The 21,234-nt window shown below is 44.4% G+C and overlaps 1 protein-coding gene and 1 non-coding gene across 6 annotated transcripts in view; both read left to right on the forward strand.

Moving 5' to 3' along the window:
* Positions 1-20,717, forward strand: part of UBOX5 (U-box domain containing 5) — a 34,185-nt gene extending 13,468 nt beyond the window's left edge. For 3 of the 5 annotated variants that reach the window (XM_090286123.1, XM_090286125.1, XM_090286124.1), the window contains exons 2-5: positions 11,700-11,794; positions 13,077-14,277; positions 17,272-17,433; positions 19,975-20,717. In XM_090286123.1, coding sequence (XP_090142249.1) covers positions 11,741-11,794; positions 13,077-14,277; positions 17,272-17,433; positions 19,975-20,183 — 1,626 coding nt within the window. In that variant the 5' untranslated portion in view covers positions 11,700-11,740 and the 3' untranslated portion in view covers positions 20,184-20,717. The remainder of the gene's footprint in view (positions 1-11,699; positions 11,795-13,076; positions 14,278-17,271; positions 17,434-19,974) is intronic. The other 2 variants (XM_090286127.1, XM_090286126.1) reach the window with 2 other exon arrangements.
* On the forward strand, positions 12,433-12,565 carry LOC150003310 (U11 spliceosomal RNA). The gene has a single exon (XR_016512890.1). It is a non-coding gene; the product is annotated as a U11 spliceosomal RNA (small nuclear RNA).
* Positions 20,718-21,234: the final 517 nt, after the last annotated feature.

Consider the following 21,234-nt stretch of genomic DNA (forward strand, 5'->3'; position numbering starts at 1 on the left):
TTTGGTTGTATTAGAGCCACAGGTATAAGGAGATTGTCTATATGTGACTTAATACAAGTAGCATTAAATATTTGAGGTCTGTGAGAATTTTTTTTAAAAAGGTTCCCTCCCATCACTATCTAGGTCTACTCTCAAAGATCACTTTTTAAGAGAGGACTTCCCCATCCATTGCTAACTAAAACAGTACCCTGTTGGCCTTTGATCATGCTCTGTCACTTTCTCCAGCTTCATTCTCTTCACTGTCCTCAGCAGTATCAGAAATTATTCCTTATTTGTTTACTTATTGGTTTCTCTTTTGGAAAGTAGCTTTTTGAGTTAACTTTGTCTATTTTCAGTGCCTAGAATGTGTCCCATAACATAGAGAATAATGTTTAGTGAGGGTGGTTGGACATTGCTGGAGAGTTGGGAGTGGAAGGAAGGCAAAGGGTGGTTCTAGAGAGGTAGAGTATCTGGGTCACAAAGACCAAGGGCCTTGCTTAACAGCTTAAGTCTGTAGCGGCTGGGGAGTTTCTAAATGGATCTAAGTCAGGGACTAATGGGGCAGAGTGATGTTTTAGAATCGTGAGGTAAAAAGCAGGGTAGAACTAGATTGGGAGGTGGGCGTGTGTGGGGGCACACCCCAGCTCGGTGGAAACTGTCCTGCAGAGGTTTCAGGATCAGGGATGAGGAGAAATGAGTTAACCTGGACACTGATTTCTCTCTGGGAGGAAGAGAGAGGGGTGGCAGTTCTCTCTAGAGCCCCGAACTCCCTTTTACCATGCCTTTTATTGAAAGGGGTATGTGTAGGGGTATATAGTCAGGGTACATAAATCACCAATGAACCCCAAATGCTTCGGTTACTATTAACTTCTAGGGATACAGATAACAATGAAAGGAGCACAGTGGTCACTTTAGGTCAAGGTCCGCTGGATTCTCTGGCACTAAAGGATCAGCAGGTGAGGGCAGAGCAAACTTCAAAGCATAGTATACATTCCTTAAGCCTGATTTCCCACAGGGACCCCTGGTGCAGAAATCAGGTCATGCCTGCCTTCTAGCTTTCCCGGTTTTCTGGTCAAGACTTACAGGCCTTTTGCAAGGCCTAGCTTGCGGTGAAGCTGCAGTTCCCAAAACCACACAAAGCGGTCCCCTACCAGGGGTGCATGAGATGAATTGGAGAATATTTCACAGATACAGTAGTCCCTCGCTATATCACGGTTCACTTATTGCGGCCTCACTGTATCGCAGGATTTTAAAAAACACTGTATTTAATTATTCCTCCCCAATTTTTCCCTATATCGCGGGATTTTGTGTTACTGTATATCTATGTTGTTAGTTACGTAGGTTTAAGAGTGTAAAATAAATGTAAGGTTCCTACTTCGCGGGGGTGGTCCGGAATGTAATACCCGCGATAAGTGAGGGAATACTGTATATGCAAAAGCTCAGGTGAGAGATGCGGGCCAGAACTATGGGGATGGAAAGTTTGAATTCTAGAGACATTTTGAAGGAGGGAAAAGACAGGAGTTGGCAACTGATTCAATTGGGGAATGAAGATTTTGGTCCCTATATTGACAGAAGTCAGCAACTAAAATTGGAATCAAAGCAGAAAGGAATTTTGGGTAAAGTGTTAATGAATATGTATGCTTGGGTCATGCTGAGATGGACTTCCAGGCAGAAAGGTTCAGGCTGGGTCTCAAATGGGGATAAGGACAGGTGGTGGTTCCAGTTTTGCTAACACTTGTTATTTTCTGTGTGTATGTGTGTGTGTGTGTGTGTGTGTGTTTTAATAGCCATCCCAGTGGATGTGAAGTGGTTTTGATTTGCATTTCCCTAATGACTAATGGTATTTAGCATCTTTCAATTATTATAATAATATTAAGCCACCAGTTCATGAACACAGGATGTCTTTCCATAGTTTTAGGTCTTTAATTTTTTCCAGCAACATTTTGTAGTCTTTAGTGTCCAAGTCTTAGACCTCTTCGGTTAAATTTATTCCTAAGTATTTTATTCTTTTTTTAAAAATGTTTTATTTATTTACTTTTAGGGAGCGGGGAAGGGAGGGAGAAAGAAAGGTAGAGAGAAACATCAATGTGATAGAGAAACATCAGTTGGTTGCCTCTCACACACCCCCAGCTGGGGACCTGGCCCACAGCCGAGGCATGTGCCCTGATGGGGAATTAAACCAGTGACCTTTGGATTCACAGGCTCATGCTTAGTCCACTGAGCCACACTGGCCAGGATGTATTTTATTCTTTTTGATGCTATTGTAAATGAAATAGTCTTAATTTTCTTTACAGTTTTCTCTTTGTTAATGTATAGAAATAAAACATTAATCCTACACTTTTGCTAATTCTTTTATTCTAATTGTTTTTTGTATGTATGTGTATTCTTTAAGATTTTTTATGTATAAGATCATGTCATTTGTGGATAGTCTTACTTCTGTTCTACTTTAGGTACCCTTTTATTTATTTTTCTTCCCTAATTGCTCTGGCTAGAACATCTAGTATGGAATTGCATAGAAGTGGTGAAAGTAGGCATCCTTGTTTTGTGCCTGATCTTAGGGGGAATGCTTTCAGTCTCTCACCATTGAGTTTTTTAGCTGTGCGTTTTTTATAAATGCTCTTTACTGTGTTGAGGAAGTTCCTTTCTATTCCTAGTTTACTGAATGCAATCAGTAATATTTTTAGTGTATATCCCAAAGGGTACCTGGGGCATTCTTATACTAAATAAAAAGTCTATTGTTTATCCAATTTTCAGATGTAAGTGGGCATTAAAATTTTTATTTGCTAAGTTGACGACCCTAAAAAAGACACAGCACCAAGGCAGTGTTTTTTGACAGGGCCGGTGAGGGCAGAAGAGACTTGAATGTTGTTCCATGTTAAGGAAAGTGTCCAGTAGTCAAATAAGTTCAGGATTCAGGAGAGCGGCCAGAGCAGATAGAATAAGGCCTGAGGAGAGGGATGGAGTTAAGGTCAGGTTTACACATGGAGAGCCTAGCTGCCTCAGCTGGGTTCCCATAGACTTTTGCTGACGGTGCTATTAAGGCACTGATTAGATGGTATTAGAACTCTGTCCATGTCTTTATTTTGAGTCTCTAGGTCTCTTAAAAGTAAAAATTATTCCCATAAATGTCTTGCTCTGAGTATGAGTTTTTAAGACATCTGTTTGTGCCTAGCATAGTGCCTTGCACATATTAAGCGCTTGAAAGGTAAGTTGGTTCCAGGTGTGTGAGGTTGCGAGCTTCTTTGGAGTCCACACCTATGTTCTGGTCCCTTGTACTCCTCTTACTGAGGATGGGCTGGGACAACTGTCTTTTCATTTAACCAGCTCTAAGAAGAAGGCACATAAGTCAATTTTTTTTTTCATGGGTGGACAAGTAACTCAATTTAGAAATTATAAGAAATATTGTACTTATTTAAAAGCTGAAGTGCCCAATTTATAAAATTGCTCAGTGCATTGGTATTCCACCCACTCTTTGAGGTTAAATGCTTTTCTCTTATTTGACAGGTAATCTTTTCTTCTTCTCCCCCCCCCCCCCTGTAACCTGTTTAAGCCTAGTCTTTAAATTAGGTGTAACTGCCAGAATTGCTTTCCATTACATTTTCCTGAGTCTCAAAATGAGGTTGTACAACTCAGTTATGGCAACTTCTTTGTAGCCCAAACGAAGATGGATGCTCAGGTGTTAAGAAAGTGTTATGGTCACCTTATTCTCTCCTGCTTTCAGCACTGAGAGTTCCACATTCCAGAAAATACCCCAGTCCTGGGTAGACCACATGGCTGGGCACCCTATCTTTGAATTTCTTCTTAGCCCTTCTCTTGCACTTGTCTTTACTCAGCCTTAGTACAGGGAGGCAAAGGAGAAAGGTCTGTCTCTGTCTGGACATCCAATTCTGTAGGGGCTGTCAGCTGCGAGAAATACTATGGGCGTGCATCCAGAGCCTCATTCCTCTCTGACATCATCCTTAGACCTCAGGAACCCATCCAGTTGTTTAACTACCTTTATCAACTGTGAACATATGGAAGGAAAAAAACAACTTATCCCACTACTCTTAATACATTGCATATTTTAAGATTTTATTTATTTATTTTTAGAAGGAGGGGAAGGGAGAAAGGGAGAGAAATGTCAATGTGTGGATGCCTCTCGCTCGCCCCCAACTGGAGACCTGGCCAGCAACAAGCATGTGCCCTGACTGGGAATTGAACCGGCAACCCCGCTGGTTTGCAGACCAGCGCTCAATCCACTGATCCACACTAGTTAGGGTACATTGTATATTTTAAATTTCTGTTTGTCCACTATTACCTCCCAAACTCTTCATGTATACATATTCCTAATACAGATTTTTAACAAATTGTGTCATCATAATTCTTTAATTTTATGTTTATGTATTCTTTTGCATTTTTTTACATAGTCATGTTATTTAAGTGGCAGATAAACCAAGAATAAACATGGTACTCAGGTTCTTTTCTTACAGTGAGGGTAGTGGAATTAACTGGAGTGTTCATCTGAGGGCTTAGAACTTCAAGACTTCTGTGGTAATACAATATTTGGACTTATAAAAGGCTTCTTAAAGGCAGTACAATGCATCCTTGTGAGAGAACTTCTTGACTATGGTAGTGATTACACAAATCTATGCATAGAATAAAATTGCAAAGAACTAAATACATAGGCACACCCAAATGAGATTCAAAACTTACAAATTTGAATAAGGTTTGTGATTTGTACCACTGCCAATTTCCTGGTTGTGATAGTATACTATAACATGCAAGATGATGACGTTGAGGGAAACTGGTTAAGTGTACCTGGAATCTCTGTATTGTTTCTTATGACTGCACAGGAACCTACAATGATCTTAAAAAGTTAATTAAAATTTTGAAAAATAAAAGTTTTTATAAGGTAGCTTTGAAATTCTTGTGAGATACTCAGTACTATGTTATACATAGTCCATTTTTCTCCTTTCTCATCTTAAAAAAATATTAATGGAAGAAAATTCAAGGGAAAAACTGAGACTTAGTTTATTTCTAAGTAGTTTGTACTTTTGATTCGCATTTGCTGTCTTCAGGAAGCCATTTGCAAAGATAACCCGTCTTGTAGTGCAAAAAAAAAGGTGGTAGGGAACACATCAGCTTAGGAAAGGGAAACCCCTTGAAGGTTTGCAAATTGCCTCTAAGTGGTTCAAAATTGCTGTTGTTATCTAGGAGGTTAATGGCAGACTTTTTGGTAGTGTCATTTCTTTTCCTGGTTATAAGCCTTCTGTGACTTCCCTCCGACCAGTAGCTTTCAACATTTTTTTTTTAGTACAACCCTTAATAAGAAAGACCTTTTACATCAAAGCCCAGGAAGGAAGGGAGGAAGAAAGATTCAGATAGCTATAACTATCTGAAACGAAAGTTTCGTAAAACGTTGTTCATTCTCATGTGTGCTGCACTCTGACATTTTCTTTCTACTTTTAATTTTTTTAAAATGCTGATTATGGCTCAGTAATTTGAGTTCATGATCCTTGATCTGTGGTTTGGAAGTCCCCCCCCTCAGCCCGCCGCCCTCAGCCCGCCGCATACAGTGGCCTGAAGCCCCACGGCATAACTTTCAGGGCCCTCCCCATCTGGTTTCATCTGCCTTCCAAGCCCTGCCTCCTCCTTCCCCCTCCAGCTAAGTGCATATTCGGCATTTCCTGAACCTGCCTCACACTGTCCCTTGACTCTTACTGTCCCTCTCCCTAGTATCCTTCCCCTGTTCTTTCTTGGGTCTTGGCTCCTATACTCAAACATATATTGTCCATTGTACCATTAGTATGTAATATTTGTCACTTCACAATTGCCCATGAAGTCAGGCATGTGTCCTGGTTGTCCCCAGTTCAAATGTTACTTCTGTAATTCTTCCCTGACTTCTGGGTATACTTCTGGCCAGTGTTTTTTAAATTTTTTCATCAAGAGTCATAATAAGAAGTACCTATGATATTGGATCTAGTATATACATTTGTTTACATACTTGTATGAAACAGAAACAAGAGTTTCATTATATGGTGCTGTGTGTAATTTGATATTTTGTATTCTCTTTCAGTTACTTCTTTTCTTTAACCCATAACATGATTTCAAAACCACAAATTGAAAAACATTGATTTAAACCATCCTTACTCACTCTGAATGTCGTCTGCAGAAAGCTCCATTACAAACCTTTATATTCCATAATTCTGGTGAGAAGGAAGACTGTAATACCTCAAGACTTTAGAACAGGACCATGAAGACATTAAAATGATTAAACTAGATATACACATTTCAACATAGAAAACCTTAAAATAATAATGCTTAATAGAAAAGCAAGTTACAAAATTATGGTATAGTATCATTAAGGTGCATTAAAAATGCATAAAACGACTGCGTGTTGTTTATGGATATATACAAACCTATACTGATTTGAATAAGAGACAAACTTCAGATATTTGCTTCTTGGTAAAAAGGGAGAAGAAATAGAATTAGTGGTGGTTTTTATATCTTACACATTTTGCTCAACACTGAAATGAGAAGCAAACATGGCAAAACGTTAACATTTGCTAAATCTAGGTGGTGGATGTGAGAGTATCTACCATATTATAATCTTGACTTTTATCTGAAATATTTTGTAATAAAATTTCTGTAATGAAAAATTTTTAAAGGTTTTATTTATTTTTAGAAAGAGGGGGAAGGGAGGGACAGAGAGAGGGAGAGAGACATCAGTCGGTTGCCTCTTGCACACCCCCAACTGAGGACCTAGCCCACACCCCAGGCATGTGCCCTGACTGGGAATTGAACCTAATGAAAAAAGCACCCAACTTTATAGAGATGTTTCTTATTAAATTTCTTACTAATGGGCTACTCAGAACCAGTGAACGGTTTGGTAAAGAGTATTTGCGGTGGATCAAGGAGTGTGTGATGACTGTGGCTGGAATAAACACGAGGGTGGTTTAGTGCACTACTCTGAGGGGCAGCTCTACGGAATAACGCACTTTAGAGACTAAAATTGTGGTTCTCAGCTGAGGTGTCACCCTGGTGTCCTGTGAATCTTCACAGAATGACCGCTGCATTTTAGCAATGTGTTACATTTATTTTTGCCACAGCCGAGGATCCATACTGCTAAGAAGGGTGTCCTGTGGTGGTATGGGATATGAATGCAGCAGCCACCAGGGGTGCCACGCAAGGAGGCGTGAGGTGCCACGTAGGCTGGCGTCTTTAAAAAGAACTTAACGTGGATGGACTGAACATTGTAAATATTCACTCAAATTAGGTTTGGTAAGTGCTGTGAAGAACAAGTAGGCTGTTTCTGTCAGATAAAGGCCCATATACTTTAATAGTTGACTAATGGAATTAACCTCTGATGAGGTGAGATGCTAGAAGGCTAGCTTACCTAAAGGTTTTCCTCAAAAAACAGCTTGAGGTTTGATATACATATTGGAAAGGGCAGTCAAGGTTTCCAAATTTCTTCATAGTAAAGCATAGCCACATTAATTGTAAGTTTGGAATAATTGATTTTTAAGAAATGAATAATACCAAACCTTGACCTAAGTAACAGGGAAAAAACAAGTTGTAAGGTATTCATATAATTTCCTGGTAAGTCCTTCAAGGTAAATGGTGACCAAGTAGACAGGAACCAGGGTGGTTTGGGAAGGTTTGGACTATGAAGTCCAGCTTAACCCCTCTTGGAGCCTCAACTTCTTCATCTGCAAAATAAGGATATTAGTACCCACTTTAGGGCTAACCAGTTGGTAAGGTTTAAATCGAGTAAAATTCCTGGTAGCCTCCTCTAAGCCATTTTGTGTATGTGCCTCCCTGGCCGGTGGTATGTTCTTTTTAACAACTAGAGGGTCCTTGTCTAATGACTCACTAGAAGAGTGAGCCCTGTGTTTGCTGAGACACCGGTGGATAAGACCTTTTAAATTATCACATTGATTAGTGGGACAACCAGAGTCTTTGCTTTCAAGTATCTGAAGTGGAATTTTTAAAAGTTATGAGATAACAGAAGTCTGAAAGCCCTTTGTTCAGCCTTGCCTCCCTCATCCTGGTCATCTCTCAAGTCCAGCCACAGAAGCAGGTGTCTGAGCCAGGGGTGAAAGGCAAAGGGCTGAGGGCAGTCACATCTGGGCAACTCCATCTCAGGCTGCCATTTACTATTGAGTTGGGTATTCAGATAAATTTTAAAGACTTTTCCAGTTGACTTTATACTCACAGGAAAGCTCTTTGTCATGGCTCCAAGAAGACCCTGCCCAACTTGCTCTGGTCTTGGAATTTAGGTTCTCAGAGGAATTAATTTCATGACATGTAGAATAAATTAAAGTTAAAAAACCACAGTGTGAAATGTCTAAGAAAACAGCAAGAAGATTGGAAGAATGTAAATATTGGTGAAGTCAGTACTTACCACTAGGAAATCAAATCAATACTTCAAGGAATTGGCATTGTTACCTCTGCCAGATTTTTTTCCTGAAAAAGGCCTAAGATATGGACTGTGGGGATAGAGATGATTGCGGACTAGTGGAACTTTTTTTTACTAATATTAAGCACTTCTCAGAATTTTGATATTGTAACAAAGTTTGTATCTTTTTTTTCTGACCAAAGTCCTACCCCTCAAGGCAAAGAGGGGAAGAGAGAACTCCCTGTAACAGTGTATACACACACATGCAGGGTGGGGCAAAAGTAGGTTTACAAGTTGTGAGTATGCAAAACACAGTTTATTCTTGTATTAATTATTTGTTATTTGTATTATTTTCCATATGAACAACTGTAAACCTACTTCTACCCCCCCAAACACAAATGCCATAATAGTACTATAAGGGAGAAATTTTAAATTGTGATAATAAAATTTATTTTTATGTCTAAATGTTTGTATATGACCAAACTGGGAAGTATAAAGTAATCAGAAGCTTTTACCAACATGTAACATCACCTAGAATGTAGGTAGACAGACTGGCAAATGTATTAGCATTACTCTGGGTGATGCAGTTTTCAGAAATGGCAAAGAGCCCTGGCTGGTATGTCTCAGTGGATTGAGCTCCAGCCTGCAAACCAAAGAGTCGCTGGTTCGATTCCCAGTCAGGGCACATGCCTGGGTTGCAGGCCAGGTCCCCAGTTGGGGGAGCACAAGAGGCAACCACACATTGATGTTTTTCTGCCTCTCTTCTTCCCTTTCCCCTCTCTTTAAAAAAATAAATAAAATCTTGAAAAAAATTTTTTTTTATATCTGTGTTATAAAAAAGAAATGGTAAACACCTCTTGGTAAAGATCTGAACAAAACAAAGTACAGTCTTTTTTCCCTTCCTAGAGAATTTAGCATATGTTAAAACCATGTTATTTTACTTTGTGTTTATAGGTAAAACTGTGTTAGGGACTAGGCTGAAATAATAAATATTTAAAGGCCTCAAGGCAGGTCTTCACTGTGCAGAAACTGCTCACTAAAATGTTACAGGCCACCCAGCATGCCTGACCTCTGCAAGTGGCACCTACTGATCATGACAACAAAGATCTCAGAAGATGGCCCTGTACCTGTCGGGCTAACAGTTTTTTAATGCTCTTGTTGGCCAGATGGAAAAGCACAAAATGGCTGGCTGGCCTCACCCAAGGACTTCAGATCCATTGCACAGGGCTGCCACTGAGCAGGATATTTGCAGTGGCTTTCCTACATCTCTACAGAGAGCACCAAAGGCTACTGGACATTGGTCATTTTTTTGTTCCAGTTTTATTGCACTGTAATGACATATAACATTGTAAAAGTTTAAGATATACAACAGTGCTTTGATTTATGTATACTCATATACTGCAAAATGATTACTGTAATAAATTAGTTAAGATCCATCACCTCATGTAGTTTTTTTCTGGAGATGAGAACTTTTAAGATCTACACTCTCAGCAGTTTTCAAATATATAGTACAGTATTGTTAACTAGTCACCATACTGCACATTATATCTTTTTAAAAGTATATTTCATTGATTACGCTATCACAGTTGTCCCATTTTTTCCCCTTTGGCCCCCTCCACCCAGTGCCCCCCTTCCCTCCAGCAGTCCCACCCCCTTAGTTCATGTCCATGGTTTGTGCATATAAGTTCTTTGGCTTCACCCTTTCCTATATTATTCTTAACTTCCCCCCGTCTATTTTGTACCAACCAATTATGCTTCTTAGTCCCTGCACCATTTCCCCCATTCTCCCCCTTCCTCCTCCCAGCTGATAACCCTCCAAATGATCCCCATACCGATGATTCTGTTCCTATTCTGGTTGTTTGCTTAGCTTGTTTTTATTTTTAATTTTTAGATTCAGTTGTTGATAGTTGTGAGTTTGTTGTCATTTTAGTGTTCATAGTTCTGATCTTCTTTTTCTTAAATAAGTCCCTTCAACATTTCGTATAATAATGGCTTGGTGATGATGAACTCCTTTAGCTTTACCTTGTCTGGGAAGCACTCTACCCCCACTGGTTTTCACAGTTAGAAGCAATGAGGCTTTATTTTCCCCCGTGCTAGAACTGTGAGCTGCACAGTCTGGTCTGGGGCTGGGATTGCTCCCCAAGTGTCCCTCCCGATCTTTATGTGTGACTGCTCTTTCCACTGGCCGGCCACGGCCACTGCCGTGCTGCCACCGCTGTCACTGCTGCCATAGCAACCACTGCCTCCTCACCGAATTCTCTCCACCTTGGCTCGGCCCCTCCTTCCTGTCTGGATGAATATTACTTCTTTATACCTTTGTTTGTTGGACTTCCATGCAGTTCAGTTTTTTGGTAGTTCGGTTGTTTTCCTTTTGAGATAGATGTAATCCTTCTTTACGGTCATGGTAGGAGACAAAGCGTGTCTACCTATGCCTCCATCTTGGCTGGGGTCCTGTCCATTATATGTTTAGAACTTATTTCTCTTATGACTGGAAGTTTGTACCTTTTGACCACCTTTACTTGTTCCCCCTGCCCTGGACAATCATTAAAATGACTATTTGGATTAGAAGTCCTTTTAAGGTGCTTCCCAACCCTAAGAGTTTCTTTTTCTCAGGAATGTTGTTTTTGATTTTCTTTGTTTTTTTAATAAGAAAATAATTGCATTGACAAGTATTAAATAAAAAAGAAGCTTAGTACCACTATGATTATTTTCTGTATGATCCTTCCCATTCTAAACCCTCCAGGTAAGAAGGCCTGTTCTTTCTCTGAGCTCAGCCACTTCTGGCCCTCCCTTTCCTGTGGGGAGCCCCCTGCAGAGCGAACTCCTTGCTGCTACTGGGTCTTTAGAACAGCTGCCAGCCAGAGAACTAGTAGTCTTTGCCATCCCGCGCAGTCAGCAATAGAAGTCTCCTCTGCAATTCTTCAGTGACTGATTTTTTCCCAGCATTACATGTAAGATAAAGAGAGTGAGGTTAGGCCATGAAAGTGTGTATGTAAATTTTGGGGTTTTTTTAATCCTCATTTGAGGATATGCTTATTGATTTGAGAGAGGGAGAGAGAGAGGGAGAGAAACATCGATTCAAGAGAGAAACATTGGTCCAGTGCCTGTCATACGCATCCCAAACCGGGGACTGAACCCGCAACTTAGGCATGTGCCCTGATTGGAAATTGAACCCAAGACCCTTCAATTTATGGGATGATGCTCCAACCAGGCGACCCACTCTGGCCAGGGCTGAGAGTTTTTGTTGTTACCCTGTTTGATTCTCTTCTCTTAGGAATCAACTCCTAAAAGTTTAGAATGGAATTTTAACTTGTCTAATACCAAGTTTTATTTTTTATTTAAGGCTGGTTCTGATGCTTGGAAGCTATCCCTTCAGCCACAAAGATGGTAATAAATCTTTGCCTCCCACAGTTCAGACCAAGAATTTACTGCAACAAGGTAAACAAACAAGCACATACACATAAATTAAGTATACTATGTCTATGTCTATTTTCATGTTTTTCCCCACTTCCTGCCTTGTATAGTAAACACAAGCCAGGTTTAATGTGCTTTCACCCTGGTTGTTTTAGGTTCCACCAGATAAGCGTGGGTCAAGCTGCAACCCTAGAGTCAGCTCCACTACAGGGTGGGCTGTGACTCACTTTGTGCAAGGTCGTCTTCATTGTGCTTTCCCTCTGATGGTCAATTTTAATTTCACTCAAAGTCATAGTGAAGATGGAAACACTCTTTCTCTCCCTAGTTCTTGTAATTTCAAATGCTAGGAATAAATATTTGTTATTTGTATTCCTTCTCCTCTATATGAATTAAGCTGCCACCCCTTTTGTGCAAGGAGGGTGTCTGTCTACACCTCAGAGCAGGGAATAAGAAAGCTCTAAGGGGAGAGTTGAACCTCTCTCCTAATCTGGAGTTTCTGCACTCAGCTTACTATTTCAGGTTCCTAGATTGTTAAACTGACTACTTCAAAGATATCTTAAAATTTCCATTGGTTATAACAAATATTAGAAACATGAAAAGGAGAAGACGTTATTTACAATCCCATCTTCTAGCCCATTCACTTTTAAATTTCCCATCATTCAGAAAAGGACTATGTCATGAGTGGCACACATAGGGTAGCTTGGTTGCTCTGCATGTGGAATCGACATCAAGAGATTTCGGAAGCATCATTTTTCGGTACCTGGGTAGCTAGTGATCGTTGGTTCTGGTGCGAATGAATGAATGAATGAACAAACTTATTTATTTCCCATTATTTTTTGTGATCCTTACACACATTAAAAAAAAAAAAAACAGCTCTCATCATTCATAGATTTACAAGCTTGTTATGCTTTCTTAGGGAACTTGTTAGTCCAAATACAAAATTGAAAACTTTAATGAACATCCTTTTTTTTTCCCTAAATATGCATGTTTTCATCATCTGAAATAAAAAACCACCAGTATATCTGCCCTTTTTCCACAGAGATGTGTTGGGGAAAGCTTTGTTGTTCATATTTTTAAAGAGTGGACAGTACTTGGGGACACCGTTGTCCTCAGCTTTTGACCTGTTCTTGGGCACCTGCAAAACAAAACAGAACTAGGAAAATTTGAGGTAATAGAGGAAATTTTAAATGAGATACTTCAGATTTTCTTTAAAGAATTTTCTTAGAAGTGGCAAATTCTTGAATACTAGATGTCTTCATTTGTCTTTCATCAAATCAATTTGTCTCATATTTGTCATTAAATCTAGATATCGGCTGATGGCTATGAAGTAGAAAATCTCATCTCTGAAGATCTCACGAAGAGAAGTTGTGGATTTAGGACAGAGTATTTTATTAAGCCACCAGTCTATGTGACACTTTCCTTTCCCTTCAACGTGGAAATCTGTAGAATTAACATAGACCTCACAGCTCGGGGAGGCCACAATGTCACTGGCTTGGAACTGTACACGTCCACCTTATCCAGCAGAGCGTCTTGGGACACCCCCGAGCACCGGACCCCAGGGCCAGCTGAGCCATCTGTCCCCGACAAGGAGGCATTCACCTTGGTAGGCAAAGTCTTGTTGAAAAATCAGAGCCAAGCGGTGTTTAGCCACAGGGGCTTCAAGGCCAGGCCACCGTTTACTCCGATGGAAGCCACACTCCCCTCTCCTGCTGTTGTGGCCCAGGAGCTCTGGAATAAAGGGACTCTTTCCCTTAACCACGTGGCCCATCTCAAGATCTGTATCACCCATGTGACAGGCAGTGGTATCCCTTGCATCAAGCGGTTGGAAGTGTGGGGTCAGCCAGCCAAAAGCTGCTCTCAGGAGTTGATAGACAGTGTCTTGCTGCTTGCCTCAGAGAGCCTCCCTCAGGACTTGGCTCTGCAGGCTCCAGCCTTGCCTATGGAGAGTGACTGTGACCCTGGGGGCCAGTCAGAGGTCCAGCAGGTCTCCTCCAGCCTGCAGGAGCTGGCTGAGGTAATTCCAGATGTGCCTGAGGAGTTCCTGGATCCCATCACCCTGGAGATCATGCCTTGCCCCATGCTGCTGCCCTCAGGCAAGGTCATCGACCAGAGCACGTTGGAGAAGTGTAACCGCAGTGAAGCCACGTGGGGCCGAGTGCCCAGTGACCCCTTCACAGGGGTGGCCTTCACTCCTCACTCCCAGCCCCTGCCGCACCCTTCCCTGAAGGCCCGGATCGATCATTTCCTGCTCCAGCACTCCATCCCTGGCTGCCATCTGCTTGGGAGAGCACAGACTGCACTGGCAGTGACCCCTTCTTCCGTTGCTCTGCCATCTCGGAAAAGGAAGATGGAGCAGGCTGAACATGCCCCGGACAGTAGCCTCGGTGTAAATGCTTCCTGTTTTCCTACCACAAACCTTCCGGTCTCACCCACTACCTCAGGGCACACCCCTAAGAAAATGAAAGCTGCCAGTGAGCTCGGTCTGACACACATGGACTGCTCAGCAGGTAACCCGTCGTCCTCTGTCCTGGCCTGGCGTCATCGTTGCTCCTCCCAGGCGGCACTCGGCACCGCTGCCCTTTGTTTTGTGCTTTGCCAGCTTAAATCGCTCCGAAACTTCCTGGCTTAATGCACCACGCATTCATTACCTTGTAGCTTCTCTAGTCGGGAATGGAGCTGTTGCTTGGATGGACCATCTGCTTCAGGCTCTTCCAAGGCTGCGGTCCAAGTTGCGGTGGGGCTGCGGGCATCCCCGGGCTTGCCTGGGGAAGGCTGCACTCCCAGGCTTGCTCAGTGGTTGTTGCAAGCTTCAGTTTCTTGCTGAATTGTTGAACTGGAGGCTTCATTTCCTTGGTGGTTGGTGGCCAGAGTCTGGACTCAATTCCTTGCCACATGCGCCCCTCAGGGGCAGAGCACAGCATGGTAACTGTGCACAGAGCATGAAAACGAGGTGGAAGCCGGCTTTGTGTAATCTCGTCGTGGAAATGGCGGCCCATCGCTGTTGCTGTATTCTGTGGGAAGCACATCACTGCAGTCCAGCCCACTCTTAAGGGGAGGGGCACTCAGGGCACAAGTATCAGGAGGAGGGGTTCATTGGGACCTATTTCAGATGCCTTCACACACCATTTATTCCTGTTTTAGTCACTGTGTTTATCCAAGATTGGTGGTTGAATTTCATCTAATGCCTTTTCAGTATCAATGGAAAATGATTTTTCATCCTTAGGTCTTTTTTTTTTTAAGATTTTACTTATTTATTTTTTAGAGAGAGGGGAATTGAGGGAGAAAGGGAGAAAAACATCACTGTGTGGTTGCCTCTTGCACACCCCCAACTGGGGACCTGGCCTGCAGCCCAGGCATGTGCCCTGACTGGGAATCGAACCAATGACCCTCTGCTTTGCAGGCTGGTGCTCAATCCACTGAGCTACACCTGCCAGGGCTTCATCCTTAGGTCTTAATGTGGGAAAGTACATTAATAGACTTCTTCATGTTGAACCATTATTACATTCCTGGAATAAACTCCATTTGGTCATGCTTCTTTTAATGGGCTTCTTGATTCTGTGTGCTAGCATTTTATTTAGGAGTTTTGCATTCTTCAGTGGGATTAAACTAGTGTGTGTGTGTGCACCCACCATATTTGGTCAGGTTTGGTATGGAAGATTTATTTGCTTGATAAGACAAATTAGAAAGTATCTTTTTCTAAACTCTGAAACAATTTAACAGTATTAGCATCAGTCACTCTTTATAAGTTTGGTATTATTCCCTGTCACTGTCAGTGCCTGGTGCTTTCGGAGCTAGCTCTTGGAAACCAGAAACGTCAGCGTTTGTGCTGCCTGTCACTACCAGAACCAATAAGTAGAGACAAGGATTGAATCGATATGGGTGCTTTATTCACATGCCAGGAATCTGAGAAGATGGCAGGTTATGTACCCTAGAAATCCGTCCTCACATATCTCAAGCTAACCTTTTTTATAAGGAGAAGAGGGTATTAAGGGGTTTGGAATTCAGGAAAAAAGTAGGTGAGGGGTTTGGAATTCACGGAAAAAGGTTATCAGATAAAAGTTGCAGTCCAGCGGTTTTTCTAGCATCCCTTCATCTGCTGACCAGCAATTCTTTAATACAATCTTAATTGCTTGCAGCCCTGCTGGGGCACAAAGGTTGAATTGCTTGAGTGTCTCCTGGAGTCAGGGTAGGTCTGGTCATGCGTTCCAGTTCCCAAAACAACAGCTTTCTATGTGCATTGATCACTAAGCCTATAACTATAACTTAAAGCTAAAACATTTTTAATTCTTGAGTTCTCCATCACTTTGGCAACTCTTTTTTCTTTATGAACACTCATCTGTTTAGAGTATATTCTTTTAATTTCCTCTCTTAAGGCCTATGTAAGTAGTGTGCTTAGAAATTTTACATCTGCGCTTTCTGTGGTTTTGAGTGTAAATTATAGTTAACATGACCCCCAGAAACTCCTGGAAGGATCTGAGGTACAATGGGTGAGACCAGGAGAGAGGTTCTTAGACCTGGATGTCTAGGGAGGTCTTCATTGGTGTTGGCCTTGACAGATTTGTTGGTGACACAGGACCATGCTGACCAGTCCAAGCTAATGTCCTGTGTCCTATAGACTGTATACAAAATTCCACTCCCCACTTTAGACATTTTTGTGAACCAGGCAGGTCGCTGGGTCCTTCCTTGGGTAGCTACCCCCCTCCCCCATTGTCTTCATCCTGAGTGCATTGGGTGGAGTGAGTTATTTTTTAAGATTTTATTTATTTTTTTAGAGAGGAGAAGGAGAGGGAAAGAAACATCAATGTGTGACTACCCCCACACATGCAGGACCTGGCCTGTAACCCAGGCATGTGCCCCGACTGGGAATTGAACCTGTGACCCTTTGTTTTGCAGGCAGGTGCTCAATCCACTGAGCCACACCAGGCAGGGCTGAAGTGAAGTGAGGTCTTCATCGTTCCACTCAGTAGTAACTGCTTTGCTTTACCCAACAGGAGAGGACACAAACGCCTAGAGTGCAGGCCATCAGCCCTGCACAGTGGTGGGGTCTCCAGAAGGGAGGAGATGGAAAGCGCAAACTAAGGCTGCTGGGGAGGGAATGGGGACGGGGATCAGGGGCACAAGGCTGGATATTTGCCTGCAAGCAAGTCATTTCCTTGGCAGGCAAGGAGGCCTTCAGAAAGCAGGGTGCAGTTCTGCAGGTGAGCCACAAGGTGGCTCCTGCCCGCCCAGTAGTTCCCAGGAGGAGGAAAGCTAGTGCAGAGCCCAGGAACCCAGAAAGTGGTATGGATGGGATGGGGAGCAACTGCCAGCGTCCCCAGCCTTTAACGCTGGTATTCTGTCATCACAATCCACTAGTAGACATCAGGGAGGACTTTCTTTACATTTGTGTTTATTTAAAGTTGGAAGTGCCGTTTTTGTATTGCTCAATGGACTTGGTGGTTTCGTTTTTCCTTTTGTTGAAAATTCTCTCTGGATATTGTTGTCTGTGCATCTCTTGACAGGTCCAGTGTCCCATGAGCAGAAGCTGTCACAAAGCTTGGAAATTGCCTTGACATCGACCCTTGGCTCCTTGCCCTCCTTCACAGCACAGCTGACCAGGGGACAGCTCCAGCACCTGGGCACAAGAGGGACCAGCTCTTCCTGGAGGGCAGGCACTGGCTCGGGTAACATGGGTCCCACGGCCTCCTTGGAGCCCTTGAAATGGGATGCTGGGCCATGCCTCTGGGGCCCTCTGGACCTTTGTGCCCAGCTCCTTTAGCTCCAATACCCAGGCCTGCAGGGGGAACCTGGTCTCTTTCCTTTTCCGAGGGGAGCTGAGGAGCTGCCTGGGAAGTGGGACTTCACAGGGAAGGCTTTATTTAGTCAGCGCTTAGTAATTCTGTGGACTTCGGGCTGGGCTGTCTTCCCTGCTGTGTTTTTTTGCTAAGACCTAATGTTATTTGTTCTGTCCTGAGGACTTTGGTTTTTCGTCTTTAGTATATTTTTCTTACCTAGTCTGTCTCCCATCTGACATCTGGGGTACTTTAAGTGTGAAGTTTGGGGTTGAGCATGTCATCTTCATCCATTCCTATTGTTTCCTTAGTCCTAGAAAAGAACAGTGGTGGCGTACTGAGCCAATTTTTTCCTAAAATGAACTTGGGGCTACAGTGGCTGACAGAACCGATTAGGATACAAAGTGAGAGAACCTGCCTAGAAAGCTGGACGACTTCACCAAGATGAAACCTGGTGGAGCTAATGATAGGCATACATGTCTTCCCCCCGCCTGGCCAGGCCGAGCCACAGGTCGTCCCCACCCCTTTGTCTCTCTGATTGTTTCCATCCTGACCATTCCCAAGACCTTGTCCTGTCCAAATGGCCAGCAGTTTCCGTGACCATAAATACAACGGGCACTTCCTCTCTCTGCGGCGTCTGACGTGACTGACCAGCCCCTCCTTCCTGAAACACCTTCTCTTTTGGCCTTTCAGATGTTATGTTTTCTCCCCTTCCAAGGGCCCCTTAGCAGTTTCCTTTGCTAGCTCTTTCTTCTACACTCTGGTCCTGGACCCTCTTCTCTCTGTCCTCTGTCATGTCACCCAAGCGAGACCCTACTTGGCCAGTGACTGCCCACGTTCACCTGCAGCTTCCACCTCTCCCTGGAACTCAGACCCTGACCTCCCTGACAGCTGCTTGGCACCTCCACATGGAAAATGCGTGGGTATCTTGAGTGAACTTTCTAACTCAGAACTGCTCCAAAGGTTCCCCCATCACCCCTTATCACACCACTGAGACTAAAGAGCAGCATCTACCATTTGGTCAGACCTGTAACATGCAGGTCGTCCTTCGTTTTCCTTAGGTGTCCTCACATGAACATTCTGTTTATCATCAAGCCTTGCTCATGCTCCTCCAGAGCAGATAAAAGAGTGCTCCTCTGCCCCACTGCCCTTCCTGCTGCGCTCCCCAGACTCCCGTCCTAACAGCCACGACTTCCGATTACGGTAGCCCATTCTCCTCACAGAAGTCGCAAAAAACCTTACCATGCAAACTAGCTCACAGTCCGCCACTTCTTAGAATTCCTCCATCACGTCCCATTGAACTTGGGATAAAATTGCAACTCCTGTTGCCTGTGAGGTCCTGCAGCTCCAGCCCCTGCCCTCCCTCTGCTGTGTCATCTGGAGCCGCACTGTTGTATGTCATACCTCTGTGCCTTCTTTCTCTAATGAACCAGCCGTTCTTTGTTCTTGCTGTCCCTTTCAATCTTTGCATGGCTGGTCCCTTTTCATTCTTAGAGCTCTTCCCTAAGAGGCTATCGTTGACCTCTCCAGCGGGGTATAGATTGGAAGAGAAAGCAGCCTTCGCAGGCAAGGGCCATGAGAGAAGGAAGAGCAGGTGCAGCTCGGGGGGGACAGGACCTGCCCATCGTGGCCCTTATTCAGGAGGCCCTTTGGGAAGTGTGGAACGAGAGAAAAGCTGGCAGCACAGGCAGGGGACTGACAGCTGGGGAGGGGAGCTGCTGGGGCTGCAGGCTAAAGAGAAGCGGGCCCCAGGCTTGGCCAGCAGGTCTGCCACAGGAGCCCTGCCCCTCTAGTGACCCCCCTGCCCCCTTGACCTGCCCAACCTTGATACACCAGACCATTTTCTGCTTTTCTTTTAAAATTTAATTGTATTTATTTATTTACTTTTAGAGGGAAAGGGAGAGAGAGAAACAGCAATATATGAGATACACATTGATTGGTTGCCACTCGCATGCCCCCAACTAGGGACTTGGCCTGCAACCCAGGCATGTGCCCTGACTGGGAATTAAATCTGTGACCTTTCAGTTCACAGGCTGGCGCTCAATCCACTGAGCCACACCAGCCAGGGCTGCTTTTCCTTTTCTTGTTGCATCTCACCTTTCTTGAAACTTATCAAGGTTGTCAGGGTGAGCCTGTGCCTTGCTCTGGCCTTGGGAGCCTGTTCCAGAGGAAGGTACATCTTGTTGGGAGACTGGGAGGAAGGGCCCACTGCTCTCCACTGCCTTCTAAACAGGCTTTTTTTTAGCATTCATGGGAGCACTGAGATTTGATGATGGAGAGGAGGCCTCCCAGGTTCCCAGGCTCCCTGGTACCCCTGCTCCCAGATCAGCCAGAGGTGGTCTAGGGGGTGATGTAGCTGAGCTGCTGCAGGGGTAGAGGGTGGGGCAGCTTTCCCTAACTCTGGCCTATTTTCTTTCCTCCCTGATTTACCAGAGCAGCCTGGGTGTATCCTGGGCCCCGAGTGCACCTCCTGCAAAAGAGTATTTTCTTCCTACTTCAAAAAGGAGCCTGTGTACCAGCTTCCCTGTGGCCACCTCCTCTGCCGGCCCTGCCTGGGTGAGAAGCAGCGCTCCCTGCCCATGACGTGCACAGCCTGCCAGCAGCCATTCACCAGCCCGGACGTGCTGCGGGTCCACTTCTGAGGGACTGGCCTGAACCTGAGAAGACCTGTTGTTGGGAGGAGCAGAAGTGGGGGATCATGGCTCCCGAAGGTCTGGCCAGGTCCCAGGCACAGAGGGGCTTCTTTCCCAAGGGCTTTCCCTTCATTGCCTCCCACAGTGTAGCACAGACCAGGAGGGAGGGGTGAGGGAGGGGGCACTCCGCACTGGCTCAAGTGGCAATAGGATAACAAAGCCATAGTTTGGGCTGGGAGGGATGGGGGTGAGTCCCTGTCCCCCCATACCTCCCTGCCACCCCCACCCCAGCCCTGCCAGAGCCCAGGGCCTGCTAGAGCCAGCCGCAGTCTGCTGAGGGCCCCCAAGTTTCCTGAGTAACCCCACACCCCCAGCCTGCAGGGTGGATATGTGTGGTGCATGATAGACTGTGGCTCCGGGTCTCGGGGGGAGCCTCTGCCTGCAGGGTCACCCCAGAGTGGGCCAAGGCGGGGGTCTGAGGGGTGAGTGACTCAGACCCGGCTGGCGAGCCTTAATAAAGCGATGGCTGACGTCTGCTGTTGACTTCCTCCTGACGGACTGCCTTTCTGTCGTCACTCTCCTGTCCCCCACCCGCACCCATACAAAGTGGCACTGCCACGGGGCAGCCGTCACGCTGTAATGCGGGTCAGATGCATGCTGTGTGCAGTTTGCAGATGGGTGGGTGGCTGGGGGCTGAGGAGGAGCGCCCTCCTTGGCTGGCAGCGCAGGCTGTTTCTGCCTGGGGCCCATTTCAGGAAAGCTACTTGTTTGTAGATTGCATTTTTTTTCTGTTCAAAATTTAGTTTTACAGAGCCCCAGAGGGAAAATATCTGTTCTTATAATTGTTTACTGTGTGGAATAGATTCTAATCACTAGAAGAACGTTAGTGAGAAACTGCACCATGGTTTTCCCTCTAACCTTCTGAGCACATCTGGGAAGGAGCATCCCAGAGAGGCTTCATGTCTTATCTTTGCGATTCCATCACAGGCCCCAGTGGACAGGCCATGGGGACCCTCTAGCCACCGAGGGCTCTGAGCTGCCTGCTCTCCCTCTCCGCCCA

Source organism: Furipterus horrens, unplaced genomic scaffold (assembly GCF_987537825.1).
Source record: "Furipterus horrens unplaced genomic scaffold, mFurHor1.1.pri manual_scaffold_8, whole genome shotgun sequence".
NCBI lineage: Eukaryota > Metazoa > Chordata > Mammalia > Chiroptera > Furipteridae > Furipterus > Furipterus horrens.